Below are 14,649 nucleotides of genomic sequence, written 5' to 3' on the forward strand. Positions count from 1 at the left end.
CAGAGGAATGGAAATGGATTTGGCAGTGGGTAACCAAGAACCCTAAACAGTTAAAGGAGTGACATGTAAGGACACACAGTAAAGGAACGGGTAAGGAACGGTTATTACCTGGAATAACCGGGTAAATACAATAGTCTGACAGCCTGACATAACAGTTGTAGCCGGAACTCAGAAAAGGAATGTCTGTGCTGACACATCTGAGCCAACAGATGGCCCTACAGACCGCCCTAACCGAGTTCCAGCGGGTACTTAATGTAGCCCATCAGTTGACGCATGAAGGAGTGGCAGGGACTTTAAGAAGGCTGAAGCAAGTAGCAGAATGGGAGTGTAGGGAGGATGATGTTAAAACATGGGTGCAGAATTGTGTGCGGTGCGCTCAGGACAAGGCTCCTTCTCCGCACTGCCAACCCATACTGCACCGTCGAAGGCTCGGGCCGTGGCACAGGGTTCAAATTGATGCTATTGATAAATTGCCAAGGAGTAAGGAAGGATTCCAGTATTTATTGGTGATAATTGATTCCTTTTCAGTATGGGAGGAGGCATTTCCCACTAAAGATAATAGCACCAGGGTAGTGGCCAAAACGTTTTTTAAAGAGGTAGTTTGTAGATACGGCACCCTCAAAATAATAGACTCTGACAATGGGGGAGCCTTTGTAGGAGAAATCTTTACAACAATGATACAAGCCTTGGGAATTAAACAGAGGCTCTATATACCATGCCGGCCTCAGTCCTCAGGCCAAGGAGAGGGCATGAACTGCACTATCAAGGAAGCGCTCCGGAAGGTGGTAAATCACTCAGAGAAAGACTGGCCAGATAAACTGCCTCTGATTTTGGTTGCCATCCACAGCAGTAATAGACTAAGGACAGGTCTCAGAGGGGCAGCCGTGTTAGTCTGTATCAGCAAAAACAACAAGGAGTCCTTGTGGCACCTTAGAGATTAACACGTTTATTTGGGCATAAGCTTTCGTGGGCTAAAACCCACTTCATCAGATGCAAGCAGTATATATATTTGACAGCTCAAGAAAAAATGGGACACAAATTCAACCCTTTCAAATTCTGTTTGGGCACACGATGCGCCTAATGATTGATCCTAGTTACCGGGTACAGGGTCAAGAAGAGAGCTCTAATATAACCCAGCATGATTATTTTCAATGGTTCAAACAGTTACAAGAAGATAAAACCTCCCTCCAGTATCGGGTTAATCAGGCCATCGAGCGCATGAACAACAAAATTCGGAAACAAAGGCCCACAAAGGCAGCCCTGTGGGAAACAGGGGACCAAGTCATGTACCTTAACATGGGGAAAAGGGGCCACCCACAGGAATCAAAACAGATAAGGCCTTACTCCATAGTGGACCACCTTAGCCCACTGGTATACCCCATTGAAAAAGATGGAAAAGTGAAACGGGTCCATGTTTCACAAATTAAATTGTTTACACAAATAATGGGTTTTGAATTCGTTGCAGAAAAGGACATCCCAGAACCTAAGCAGAGGGCTGCTTCACCACCACGATTTTAATCCACAGAAAATGAGACCCCCGTGTAAGAATCATAGAATCATAGAATATCAGGTTTGGAAGGGACCTCAGGAGGTCATCTAGTCCAACCCCCTGCTCAAAGCAGGACCAATCCCCAACTAAACCATCCCAGCCAGGGCTTTGTCAAGCCTGACCTTAAAAACTTCTAAGGAAGGGGATTCCACCACCTCCCTAGGTAACCCATTCCAGTGTTTCACCACCCTCCTAGTGAAAAAGTTTTTCCTAATATCCAACCTAAATCTCCCCCACTGCAACTTGAGACCATTACTCCTTGTCCTGTCCTCTTCTACCACTGAGAATAGTCTAGATCCATCCTCTTTGGATCCACCTTTCAGGTAGTTAAAAGCAGCTATCAAATCCCCCCTCATTCTTCTCTTCCGTAGACTAAACAATCCCAGTTCCCTCAGCCTCTCCTCATAACCCGTGTGTTCCAGTCCCCTAATCATTTTTGTTGCCCTCCGCTGGACTCTCTCCAATTTCTCCACATGCTTCTTGTAGTGTGGGGCCCAAAACTGGACACAGTACTCCAGATGAGGCCTCAGCAATGTCAAATAGAGGGGAAAGATCACGTCCCTTGATCTGCTGGCAATGCTCCTACTTATACATCCCAAAATGCCATTGGCCTTCTTGGCAACAAGGGCACACTGTTGACTCATATCCAGCTTCTCATCCACTGTCACCCCTAGGTCCTTTTCCGCAGAACTGCTGCCGAGCCATTCGGTCCCTAGTCTGTAGCGGTGCATTGGATTCTTCCGTCCTAAGTGCAGGACTCTGCACTTGTCCTTGTTGAACCTCATCTGATTTCTTTTGGCCCAATCCTCCAATTTGTCTAGGTTCCTCTGTATCCTATCCCTGCCCTCCAGCATATCTACCTCTCCTCCCAGTTTAGTGTCATTCGCAAACTTGCTGAGGGTGCAATCCACACTATCCTCCAGATCATTAATGAAGATATTGAACAAAACCGGCCCCAGGACCGACCCTTGGGGCACTCCACTTGATACCGGCTGCCAACTAGACATGGAGCCATTTGATCACTACCCGTTGAGCCCGACAATCTAGCCAACTTTCTACCCACCTTGTAGTGCATCCATCCAGCCCATACTTCTTTAACTTCCTGACAAGAATACTGTGGGAGACCGTGTCAAAAGCTTTGCTAAAGTCAAGAAACAATACATCTACTGCTTTCCCTTCATCCACAGAACCAGTTATCTCAGTATAGAAGGCAATTAGATTAGTCAGGCATGACTTCCCCTTGGTGAATCCATGCTGACTGTTCCTGATCACTTTACTCTCCTCGAAGTGCTTCAGAATTGATTCCTTGAGGACCTGCTCCATGATTTTTCCAGGGACTGAGGTGAGGCTGACTGGCCTGTAGTTCCCAGGATCCTCCTTCTTCCCTTTTTTAAAGATGGGCACTACATTAGCCTTTTTCCAGTCATCCGGGACCTCCCCCGATCGCCATGAGTTTTCAAAGACAATGGCCAATGGCTCTGCAATCATATCCGCCAACTCCTTTAGCACTCTCGGATGCAACACATCCGGCCCCATGGACTTGTGCACGTCCAGCTTTTCTAAATAGTCCCGAACCACTTCTTTCTCCACAGAGGGCTGGTCACCTCCCCCCCCATGCTGTGCTGCCCAGTGCAGTAGTCTGGGAGCTGACCTTGTTCGTGAAAACAGAGGCAAAAAAAGCATTGAGTACATTAGCTTTTTCCACATCCTCTGTCACTAGGTTGCCTCCCTCATTCAGTAAGGGGCCCACACTTTCCCTGGCTTTCTTCTTGTTGCCAACATACCTGAAGAAACCCTTCTTGTTACTCTTAACATCTCTTGCTAGCTGCAACTCCAGGTGTGATTTGGCCTTCCTGATTTCACTCCTGCATGCCTGAGCAATATTTTTATACTCTTCCCTCGTCATTTGTCCAATCTTCCACTTCTTGTAAGCTGCTTTTTTGAGTTTAAGATGAGCAAGGATTTCACTGTGAAGCCAAGCTGGTCGCCTGCCATAGTTACTATTCTTTCTACACATCGGGATGGTTTGTCCCTGTAACCTCAATAAGGATTCTTTAAAATACAGCCAGCTCTCCTGGACTCCTTTCCCCCTCATGTTATTCTCCCAGGGGATCCTACTCATCAGTTCCCTGAGGGAGTCAAAGTCTGCTTTTCTGAAGTCCAGGGTCCGTATTCTGCTGCTCTCCTTTCTTCCCTGTGTCAGGATCCTGAACTTGACCATCTCATGGTCACTGCCTCCCAGGTTCCCATCCGCTTTAGCTTCCCCTACTAATTCTTCCCAGTTTGTGAGCAGCAGGTCAAGAAGAGCTCTGCCCCTAGTTGGTTCCTCCAGCACTTGCACCAGGAAATTGTCCCCTACGCTTTCCAAAAACTTCCTGGATTGTCTGTGCACCGCTGCTCTCCCAGCAGATATCAGGGTGATTGAAGTCTCCCATGAGAACCAGGGCCTGCGATCTAGTAACTCCTGTGAGTTGCCGGAAGAAAGGTCCAGCTGTACCTGCTTCTTGGAACTTTTAGTGCCCAGATAATTAGAGCGATCATGGGAGAAGATGCAGCCCTCCTTATAAGCCAACATTTAAGGAATAGTTCACTCCCTGCCAACCAATCATGGCTTGCTGCCTGTGATCCAGTGATCCTCATGGAATGGTTTGATAAAAACATTAGCCAACTCTTAAGATCCCTAGGAAATACCAAAAAGAAAAGGAGGACTTGTGTCACCTTAGAGACTAACACGTTTATTTGAGCATGAGCTTTCGTGAGCTACAGCTCACTTCATCGGATGCATTCAGTGGAAAATACAGTGGGGAGATTTATATACACAGAGAACATGAAACAATGAGTGTTACCATACACACTGTATGATCAGGTAAGGTGAGCTATTACCAGCAGGAGAGCCTGGGGCAGGGGGTGGAGGGAACCTTTTGTAGTGAACGGCAGGTTCAAATCAAGTCTCTGGAGAACGTCCCCAGCTGGGAGGGGTCCTTCAGTCCTTGGTTCAAAGCTTCAGTGTAGCGAAGTCCCTCCAGAGGTAAGAAGCAGGATTGAAGACAAGATGGAGGAGCTGCCGCAGCCTTTTATAGTCTCTTGCCATGTGGTCTGTCTTTCTTTGTCCCAAAGACAAGCTGTCCACCACATGGCCTGGAAAAACCTCAGAGTTCTGTCCATAGGCAGGTCCCTGCACACCTGGCTGAGTCCCAAGGCGTGTCTGCCTTCTCTCAATGGGTCAGTTGTATAGCGGATGGTCCTTAATGGGCCACCCAGCAGGCTAGGCAGAGCTGACACCAACTTGTCTGGGGTGTCCCCCAGAAGCAGAGCAGAAGTTTGAAATGCAGACAGTACAGAGCCAATATTCATAACTTCAACTACAAAAATGAGACACACACACAGACAGCATCATCCTAACCAGCAAACCATCACCTTGTCTGAGACACCTCATTTGACCCCTTTATACAAGATTTGGTGGCACTCCAGGACCTTGGTTGCAACAATGATCTATATGGTCCCAGCTTATGCCAAAAACGTCACAGCTGTATTAGCAGGAGTGTTGTAAGCAAGACACGAGAAGTAATTCTTCTGCTCTACTCTGCGCTGATTAGGCCTCAACTGGAGTATTGTGTCCAGTTCTGGGCGCCACATTTCAGGAAGGAAGTGGACAAATTGGGGAGAGTCCAGAGAAGAGGAACAAAAATGAGTAAAGGTCTAGAAAACATGACCTATGAGATTGAAAAAATTGGGTTTGTTTAGTCTGGAGAAGAGAAGACTGAGCAGGGACATGATCACAGTTTTCAAGTACGTAAAATGTTGTTACAAGGAGGAGGGAGAAAACATGTTCTTCTTAACCTCATGGGCTTAAATAGCAGGAAGGGCAGTTTAGGTTGGACATTAGGAAAAACTTCCTAACTGTTAGGGTGGTGAAGCCCTGGAATAAATTGCCCAGGGAGGTTGTGGAATCTCCATCATTTGGGATTTTTAAGAGCAGGTTGGACAAACACCTGTCAGGGATGGTCTAGATAATACTTAGTTCTGCCTGGAGTGCAGGGGACTGGACTAGATGATCTCTCTAGGTCCCTTCCAGTCCTATGATTCTATGATACTGTGAAGGAGTTCTCCCCTGACAGCTAGCTGGAAGTGGGAGAGTATCAGGGGGTAGCCGTGTTAGTCTGTATCCACAAAAACAACAAGGAGTCTGGTGGCACCTTAAAGACTAAAAGATTTATTTGAGCATAAGCTTTCATGGGTAAAAACCTCACTTCTTCAGATGCATCTTTTTACCCATGAAAGCTTATGCTCAAATAAATCTGTTCGTCTTTAAGGTGCCACCGGACTCCTTGTTGTTTTGGGGAGGGGGAGAGACTTCAGGAGCAAACGGTATTTACATGAACACACCTACTCTGCTTAGATATCCAACAGATAGAGCGGTGTTGGGTGTTGGGTCACAGATCACTTTAGTACTGAATGCAGGGGTAGTGACATGCTGTAATCAATGTTGTTGTCTTTATTGTATGAATAAAGGGGAGCAGAACTGTGCTTAACCTGGCCCAAATGAGGGGGTCACCCTCAGCTGGAAGGACCTTGTTAGGCCTGGGGCTCAAATGCCAGAGCCCTGAGAAAGTAAAAGGGGAGGGGACAGGTATCTCACTAGGCAGTGTGGACTCTCCCTAGGGGTCCCCAATCTGGTTCCTCTGCACTGTTCATAAATGGGCTTCATTAGGAGCCTTTTGTTATGTTAAGTGTTTAATAACAGCTGAAAACACTTGTGGTGGGGCAGGGTTTCTACCCAGCCTAATAAAAGCTGAAAATCACAAAGAGGTGATTGTGATGGCAGGTGGCAGCAGAAGGTGACTGACAATCAGACAGTGGGTGCAAAACGAGCGGCGGGCGGGGCGGCCGGGCGGCAAGGAGCAGCAGTGGGAGGGGCAGCCGGGCAGCGAGGAGCAGTGGCGGGCGGGGCAGCCGGGTGGCGAGGAGCAGCAGCGGGCTGGGCGGCCGGGTGGCCGGGTGGCGAGGAGTAGTGGTGGGTGGGGCGGCCGGGCGGCGAGGAGCAGCAGCGGGCTGGGCGGCAAGGAGCAGTGGTGGAAGGGGCAGCTGGGTGGCAAGGAGCAGCAGTGGGAGGGGCAGCCGGGCAGCGAGGAGCAGCGGCGGGCGGGGCAGCTGGGCAGCGAGGAGCAGGGGTGGGAGGGGCGGCCGGGCGGCGAGGAGCAGGGGCAGGAGGGTGGCCGGGCGGTGAGGAGCAGGGGTGGGAGGGTGGCCGGGCGGCGAGGAGCAGCGGCTGGCGGGGCAGCTGGGCGGCGAGGAGCAGGGGCGGCCGGGCAGCGAGGAGCAGGAGCAGCCGGGTGGCGAGGAGCAGCAGCTGGCGGGGCGGCCGGGCAGCCGGGCAGCGAGGAGCAGCGGTGGGAGGGGCAGCCGGGCGGCGAGGAGCAGCGGCTGGCCGGGCGGCCGGGCGGCGAGGAGCAGCGGCTGGCGGGGCGGCCGGGCGGCGAGGAGCAGCGGCTAGCCGGGCGGCCGGGCGGCGAGGAGCAGCGGCGGGCGGGGTGGCCGGGCGGCGAGGAGCAGCGGCTGGCCGGGCGGCTGGGCGGCGAGGAGCAGCGGCTGGCGGGGCGGCCGGGCGGCAAGGAGCAGCGGCTGGCCGGGTGGCCGGGCGGCGAGGAGCAGCGGCTGGCGGGGGCGGCCGGGCGGCGAGGAGCAGCGGCTGGCCGGGCGGCCGGGCGGCGAGGAGCAGCGGCTGGCCGGGCGGCCGGGCGGCGAGGAGCAGCGGCTGGCCGGGCGGCCGGGCGGCAAGGAGCAGCGGCTGGCGGGGCGGCCGGGCGGCAAGGAGCAGCGGCTGGCCGGGTGGCCGGGCGGCGAGGAGCAGCGGCGGGAGGGGTGGCCGGGCGGCGAGGAGCAGCGGCTGGCCGGGCGGCTGGGCAGCGAGGAGCAGCGGCTGGCCGGGCGGCCGGGCGGCGAGGAGCAGCGGCTGGCGGGGCGGCCGGGCGGCGAGGAGCAGCGGCTGGCGGGGCGGCCGGGCGGCGAGGAGCAGCGGCTGGCCGGGCGGCCGGGCGGCGAGGAGCAGCGGCTGGCCGGGCGGCCGGGCGGCGAGGAGCAGCGGCTGGCGGGGCGGCCGGGCGGCGAGGAGCAGCGGCTGGCGGGGCGGCCGGGCGGCGAGGAGCAGCGGCTGGCGGGGCGGCCGGGCGGCGAGGAGCAGCGGCTGGCCGGGCGGCTGGGCAGCGAGGAGCAGCGGCTGGCGGGGCGGCCGGGCGGCGAGGAGCAGCGGCTGGCCGGGCGGCCGGGCGGCGAGGAGCAGCGGCTGGCCGGGCGGCGAGGAGCAGCGGCTGGCGGGGCGGCCGGGCGGCGAGGAGCAGCGGCTGGCGGGGCGGCCGGGCGGCGAGGAGCAGCGGCTGGCGGGGCACCGAACCAGAGCAAGTGCTCAGATGGTGTAGCAAGCCAGGTGTCTTCTTCCCTGGGTGGGAGGTTAACTCACACAGATGCACCTCTGAACCCTGGTCCTCACTGACCAAAGACAAACACTGCGAGTGGGGTATGGTGAGAGAGCAGAGAGGGGCACGGTAAAGGAACTCAAGAACATGAGGCAGAAGAAGACTCTGCCTCATGCACTCTGCGGTGGGCGTCCTGCTCACAGTTTATGTTTGAGTCCTGCTTAATGTCGGGTGACTTCTCTCCTTTCATAAATGTTTCTTTTGTACGCTCAGACTCTGCGCTTGCAAGTGAGGAAGTATCGCCTCTCAGAGGCATGCAGGGGTGATGTTTCAGAGTAGCAGCCGTGTTAGTCTGTATTCACAAAAAGAAGAGGCGTACTTGTGGCACCTTAGAGACTAACCAATTTATTTGAGCATGAGCTTTCGTGAGCTACAGCTTCAGGGGTGGTGTGTAATTTTCCCAGGTTCCTGGGTGGGGGCTCGAGCCGGTTCTGTGTTTTATCGATGGAAAGGAACCCCTACTTATTGAACCCGGTCCTGGTTGCTGCCGGCTCCACCTGGCAGAAGGGTTACACAGCGACTGCGAGGTGATGTAATTTCCGTGTGTCAGTATCTTCCTGGGGAGGAAATCCCCAGCAGTATCGAGGTCTTTAATGTAGCAAAGGAAGGCAGCACCAGGTGAAGCCAGGCCCAGGGAAACGGGAAGTTAGGCGCACACTGTTAGCAGTGAGGGTGACTCCACTCTCCAGCTCTTGATGTCTCCAGATCCGGCCTGGCCACCGTTCTGGAGGATGCTTTAGTCAAACCCAAGTTCTTGGGCTCAGTGCAGAAGATGCTGGCGGGAGGGTGCCTCTGAGCTGTGCTACGCAGGTCACACTAAATGGTCTGATCCCTTCTGGCCTCAAACTGTACAAAAAGTGCTCGGCACAAAGTGGAAATGTCTCATATCTTCATGAAAAACGTGACTCAGTTTCCCCATTCATTTTCTGTGGTCACCCACTGGGTGTGAAGGAGTTAATTTCTCCTCTGGGACAGGGAGGGAGTGAGGGTGGTTGGGCTGGTATGGCTGACTGACCAAGAGCCATCCTTGGGACGGCCATGGCCCCCAGCAACTGGCTGGTAAGCGTGAAGGCCTGGCAGCCCGGGGGGGGGGGGGGGCACGTGGAAGCAGTAGGGCTGCCAACTTTCTAATTGCATAAAACCGAACACCCCTGCCTGCCCCTTTCCCCGAGGCCCTGCCCCTGCCCCTGCCTGGCCCCTTTGAGGCCCCGCCCCCGCTCACTCCATCCCCCTCCCTCCATTGCTCGCTCCCCCCCCCCACTCACTCATTTTCACCAGGCTGGGGCAGGCGGTTGGGGTGCAGGCTCTGGGGTGGGGCTGAGGATGAGGGGTTTGGGGTGCAGGAGGGGGCTCTGGGCTGGGAGGTGGAGCCGAGAGGTTAAGAGAGTGGGAGGGGACTCCGGACTGGGGCAAGGAGTTGGGGTGTGGGAGGGGCTGTGGGGTGCAGGTTCTGGGAGGGAATTTGGGTGCAGGAGGGGGTGAGGGCTCTGGGATGGAGCTTGGGATGAGGGGTTTGGGGGGCAGGAGGGGGCTCCAGGCTGGAGTTGATGGGCTCAGAGTGTGGGAGGGGGCTCAGGGCTGGGACAGGGGGTTGGGGTATGGGAGGGGGTGTGGGCTCTGGCAGGGAGATTGGGTTCAGGAGGGGGCTCCATGCTGGGGCCAAGGGGTTTGGGATACAGGAGGGGGCTCAGGGCTGGGGAAAGGGGTGTGCAAAGGGGTGCGAGCTCCAGGAGGGAGTTTGGGTACGGGAGGGGGCCCAGGGCTGGGGCCGAGGGGTTTGGAGTGTGGGAGGGGGCTGCAGGCTGGAGCAGGGTGTTGGGGTGTGTGGGGTGCGGGCTCCAGGCAGCAATTACCTCAAGCAGCTCCTGGAAGCAGCCAGCATGTCCGGTTCCTAGGCGGAGGGGCCATGGGTCTCCATGTGCTGCCCTCACCCACAGGCGTTGCCCCTGCAGCTCCCATTGGCCGTGGTTCCCAGCCCCACATGGTTCCCAGCCAATGGGAGCTGCGGAGCCGGTGCTTGGGGTGGGGGCAGTGTGCAGCGCCCCCGTGGCCGCCCCATCACCTAGGAGACAGAGGGACAAGGCTGCTTCCAGGAGCCTCACAGAGCCGGGTAGGGAGACTGCCAGCCCTGCCAATCAGACTTTTAACAGCCTGGTCAGCGGTGCTGACCGGTGGTGCCAGGGTCCTTTTTTGACTGGGCATTTTGGTCGAAAACCCAAGCTGAGGGGAGCTGGAAATGAGCTCTGAGCAGAGCCCCTGGAGGCCATGGCCCTCTTTGAGCAGCACGGAGGGCTGTGCCAGGCTGGCTGTGTGCCCAAGGCCGGCCCAGGTCTGGGAGAGGCAGCAGGGGCTGGTGGGGACAGTCCTGGCCAGAAGGTGTGAGTCGGGGCTCCAGCGCTGCGGGGGGACCCAGAATGCAGGAGCCTGGTGGGCAGGCTCAGCCCCCCGGGCAGTGCAGATGCCCCTGGCCCCCGTGTGCTTTGCAGCCACTCAGCTGAGCCACCCATGGCACAGACCAGTCTGGGGAGCTGAGCCCGAGCTGGCGCTGACCCACACGTGGGGGGCCAGGCACCGGCGGTGCTCATGCCCAGCGCCAAGGCAGCAGCGCTGCAAGGAGAATGATCCAGGGGGCCGGGGCAGGTCGGGGCCAGCACCTGGGGGGTAGAGCAGGGCACCGGCTGGGGGTGGGCAGACTGTCGGGGGGAGGCGCATCTTTCCGTTCAGAGCAAACCCTCAGCCGTTAGCTCAGCAGACAGCAGGGACTTTAATATGCCTGGGATGACCCAGCATCTGCCTTCCCTGCGCATCTCCACCAACGCTTCCTGCCCCACGGTGCCCTCCTCCCCCGCCGCTCCCCACACCCCCTGCCGGCCTGCAGCGTCCTTACCCACTGAGCCCTCCCCAGCACCCTCCCGCACCCCGCCAGCCTGCAGCGCCCTCCCCAGCACCCTCCGGCACCCCGCCAGCCTGCAGCGCCCTCCCCAGCACCCTCCGGCACCCCGCCAGCCTGCAGCAGCCTCCCCAGCACCCTCCGGCACCCCGCCAGCCTGCAGCGCCCTCCCCAGCACCCTCCGGCACCCTGCCAGCCTGCAGCGGCCTCCCCAGCACCCTCCGGCACCCCGCCAGCCTGCAGCGGCCTCCCCAGCACCCTCCGGCACCCCGCCAGCCTGCAGCGCCCGCCCCAGCACCCTCCCGCACCCTGCCAGCCTGCAGTGCCCTCCCCAGCTCCACTGGGGCCTTCCCCCGGCTCTCACAGCCAGGAGCTGAGGTGCCCGGCCCTCCACTGGGCTCTGGCTTCCCTCCTGGGGTGGGGTGGCCCCAGCGGATGGGCCCTGGCGACAGCCTGGCTAGGGGGGTTTTGCTGCCTGGAGTCTTTGGCCTGGGCGTTGCCTCTCTTGGGCTCTTGGGAACGGCCCCTGGGGCCCCGGGGCTCCCCAGCTGGGCTGCCTGGGGACCTCGGAGCCCTCTGTTCCTGAGCCCTCCTCTCCCTCTTGGCTTGAGCAGCCTCGCGCTGTGCTCTCCGCTCAAAGGTCCTGGCAATGAGCCGCACCCTGTTCACACGGCCCTGCCTGGGGCCCCCGTCCCACTCCCTGGGCCAGCCCCACTGCTGCTCCCTGGGCCGGGCTCTGCGCTGTGGTGGGGCCCTCCCTTGCTCCCTGGCCCTTTGCCACGCATCCCTGGCCCACTCCCTGACCCATTCGTGGTCCCTGCCCCGCTCCCCAGCCCACTCCCCAGCCCATCCCCAGTCCCTGCCCCCCTCCCCGGCCCATCCCTGGTCCCCACCCCGCTCCCCAGCCCACTCCCCAGCCCATTCCTGGTCCCTGCCCCGCTCCCCAGCCTGCTCCCCAGCCCATTCCTGGTCCCTGACCCATTCCCCCACCCATCCCTGGTCCCCACCCCGCTCCCCAGCCCGCTCCCCAGCCCATTCCTGGTCCCTGCCCCGCTTCCCGCCCATGCCCCGGTCCCAGCCCTGCTCCCTCCCGTGGTCCTGCTCCCAGCCCTGCTCTGAGTCCCGCTCGTCCCTGCCCAGCGAGGGGTGGCCCTGGCTCCAGGCCCCCGGGCACCGGCCCTGCCGGCCCCATTTCATGCAGTGGGTGCAGGCGCAGTCGTCTTCTGGGCTCTCGCCAGGCTCCGTGTGGCTGCAGCTCAGCTTCCTGGGGACGGGCTGTGGCCAGTGAGGAGAGACAAAGGGAGAACTCAGCCCAGAGGGAGCCGGGGGACCAACTCCCCCAGGCCTGGTGAGCCAGGCTGGCACCTCAGGGGAGCCCTGCGCCGAGGGCAGCAGCGTCCACCTGCCCTGAGGGGCTGCTGGGCACGGAGAGCCTGCTCTCTAGGGCGGCAGGGCCTCGTCCTGAAAGATGAGGGGCGGCGCATGGAGCTGGCAGCTCCCGGCACCCCTGCTCCGGCATGGGGCCAGGCGGGTTGGCCCAGGGCAGGGCAGAGCCCGCTGAATGCTACCGGCTCCGTGCTGCGCCGCTCCGTGGCTGCCCCAGCCTGAGGCTTGGTGCCCCTCTGGCAGGGCCGGGCGGGTCGCTGCCCCGTGGGCTCCAGCCCTGGCCGGGGGCCGATAGGCTTCGGGCTCCCTCATGCTGCAGGGGCCCCACTCCCTGGTGCTTCTCTTCTCTGGCTGCCTGGCTGGGCAGCCCAGAACCAGGCCCAGAGCGTCGCTGCTGGGCACCGGGAGGGAGCCTGGGCCCGCAGGCTGGGAACTCCCCAGGGTGAGAGCGAAGCCGGCGGGGACCCCGTGGGGCACAGAGCAGGCGCCGGGTCAGGGCCCACAAGGACAAGCCGCAAGCCGGGAGGACGTGCACCGGGCTTGGGGCAGGTTGGGGGGCTGGGGCAGAGCCAAGCGAGCCATTTGGTGGGTGCCAAGGCCAGAGTAGGCCACGTCTGGGCTGGTTTGGGGCCCTGGGAGCGTCTTGAGCCCTGACTGGAAGCGGGGTCTGCTGGGTCTGAGCAGGGTGTGCCAGAGCGGGGCACGCTGGGGCTGCGGTGGGAACGAAGCCTGCTGTGACAAGCAGGAATTTTCTGTGCTAGTTGTATGGCCCGTAGGGTTGCCAGGCGTCCGGTTTTCAACTGGAACGACCCTGGCCGCTCCGACCGGGCCGCTGAAAGTCCGGTCGGCGGTGCAGTGGGGGCCCGGGCTAAGGGAGGCTCCCTGCCTGCCCACGCACTGCGCAGCTCCTGGAAGCAGCTGCTAGGTCCTCGTGGCCCCTAGGCACATGGGCAGCCAGGGAGGCTCCACGCGCTGCACCCGCCCCGAGTGCCGGCTCCGCAGCTCCCTCGGAGAAGGGGCGGAGCAGGAGCAGGGGCGGGGCCTCAGAGAAGGGGCGGAGCAGGAGCAGGGGCGGGGCCTCGGACAAGGGGCGGAGCAGGAGCAGGGGCAGGGCCTTGGACAAGGGGCGGAGCAGGAGCAGGGGCAGGGCCTCGGACAAGGGGCGGAGCAGGAGTAGGGGCAGGGCCTCGGAGAAGGGGTGGAGCAGGGGCGGGGCCTCGGAGAAGGGGTGGAGCAGGGGCGGGGCCTCGGAGAAGGGGCGGAGCAGGAGCAGGGGCGGGGCCTCGGAGAAGGGGTGTTCAGTTTTGTGCAATTAGGAAGTTGGCAACTCTCGCTGTTGTGGGGCCCGGGTGGGAGCTGGTCTCATGCCCCCGTGGTGCTGAAGGGTGACGACACCCAGAGCAGGGCAGGAGCTGGGAGGTGCTGGGTCAAGGCCTGGCTGGGGTGGTGTGAAGGGGGCCTTGACGGGTGCTGAACCCACCCGGCCCAGTGGAGATCCAGGAGGGCGCTGGGAGCCCTGAACAATTGACACCAAGAGTGGGGGAGGAGGAAGAGTGGGGCTCTTGGCAGTGCGCTGGGGCATAGCACAGAGCTGCTGAGAGTGCCAGGGGGCCAAGGAGGGCAGAGCAGAGAGGGGCGTCTCTTGGCTGGGTGACTGGGCTGTCCAACCCACACTGGCTGCCCTGGAGCAGGGCAGGAAGGGCTGGGGCATGTGGGGGCCGGGTCAGGGAGTGCCACGCTGGGTTGGGGGGCACGGGCAGGGTAGGGTGTTTGGGGGCAGCGGGTGACAGGGCTGGATTGGGGAAGATGTGTCTAATGAGGCTTCCCCTGGTGTGAGCGTGGAGGAGCGGGAGGAAGAGCAGAGGGGCACCCCAGGGGAACAAGGATGGGATCCCCATGCCTGGGACGTGGCCGTCGGTGGGCCCTATTCCTGGGCATGGGAGGAGGCCTCCCCCTCGTGTGCCCCATTGGTCGGGGATGGGAATGGTGCCCCCTGCAGGTATATTGTGGTATATTGTCTGCACTGTCCCCACTGCAGCCAGGGATGCCTCCCCAATTGCTCCCCAAGTCTGCAGGGAGGGGCTGCCCTCCGCCCCAGGACTGGGCTAGGAGAAAGTGGGCAGCTGCCACTGGCCTGGCCCCAGGTGCTCCAGCAGAGCTGGGTCACCTTTGCCCCAGGCCCTGTCCCTGCTCACCAACCCCATGGAGCCACCCCCCTGCTCCCAGCAGCCTTCGCGCCCCCCAGTCTGCTTGGCACTACCCGGCTCTGCATGCATGAATGGCTACGCAGGTGGTGTCGGAGAGAAGGCTTTGGATTCTTTGACCGTGGGATGGTGTTCCAAGAAGGAGGA

The 14,649-nt window shown here is 59.8% G+C and overlaps 1 protein-coding gene across 1 annotated transcript; it reads left to right on the forward strand.

Moving 5' to 3' along the window:
- Nucleotides 1-1,071: 1,071 nt before the first annotated feature.
- On the forward strand, nt 1,072-8,818 carry LOC119565565 (S-antigen protein-like). Its single transcript, XM_037892250.1, has 3 exons — nt 1,072-1,286; nt 7,196-7,996; nt 8,728-8,818. The coding sequence occupies exons 1-3, from the start codon at nt 1,072-1,074 to the stop codon at nt 8,816-8,818; spliced, it is 1,107 nt and encodes a 368-aa protein (XP_037748178.1).
- The last annotated feature ends 5,831 nt before the right edge of the window (nt 8,819-14,649 follow it).

Source organism: Chelonia mydas, chromosome 2 (genome assembly GCF_015237465.2).
Source record: "Chelonia mydas isolate rCheMyd1 chromosome 2, rCheMyd1.pri.v2, whole genome shotgun sequence".
In the NCBI taxonomy this organism is placed as follows: Eukaryota; Metazoa; Chordata; order Testudines; family Cheloniidae; genus Chelonia; species Chelonia mydas.

Bases quoted from the DNA above. Each gene is read 5' to 3' on its own strand.
- LOC119565565 (XM_037892250.1), top strand. From the start codon at position 1,072: ATGCGCCTAATGATTGATCCTAGTTACCGGGTACAGGGTCAAGAAGAG. The intron at 1,287-7,195 runs GTACCTTAACAT...CCGGGCGGCGAG, and splicing joins GAAACAGGGGACCAAGTCAT to GAGCAGCGGCTGGCGGGGGC. The intron at 7,997-8,727 runs GTTAACTCACAC...TGATGTCTCCAG, and splicing joins TCTTCTTCCCTGGGTGGGAG to ATCCGGCCTGGCCACCGTTC.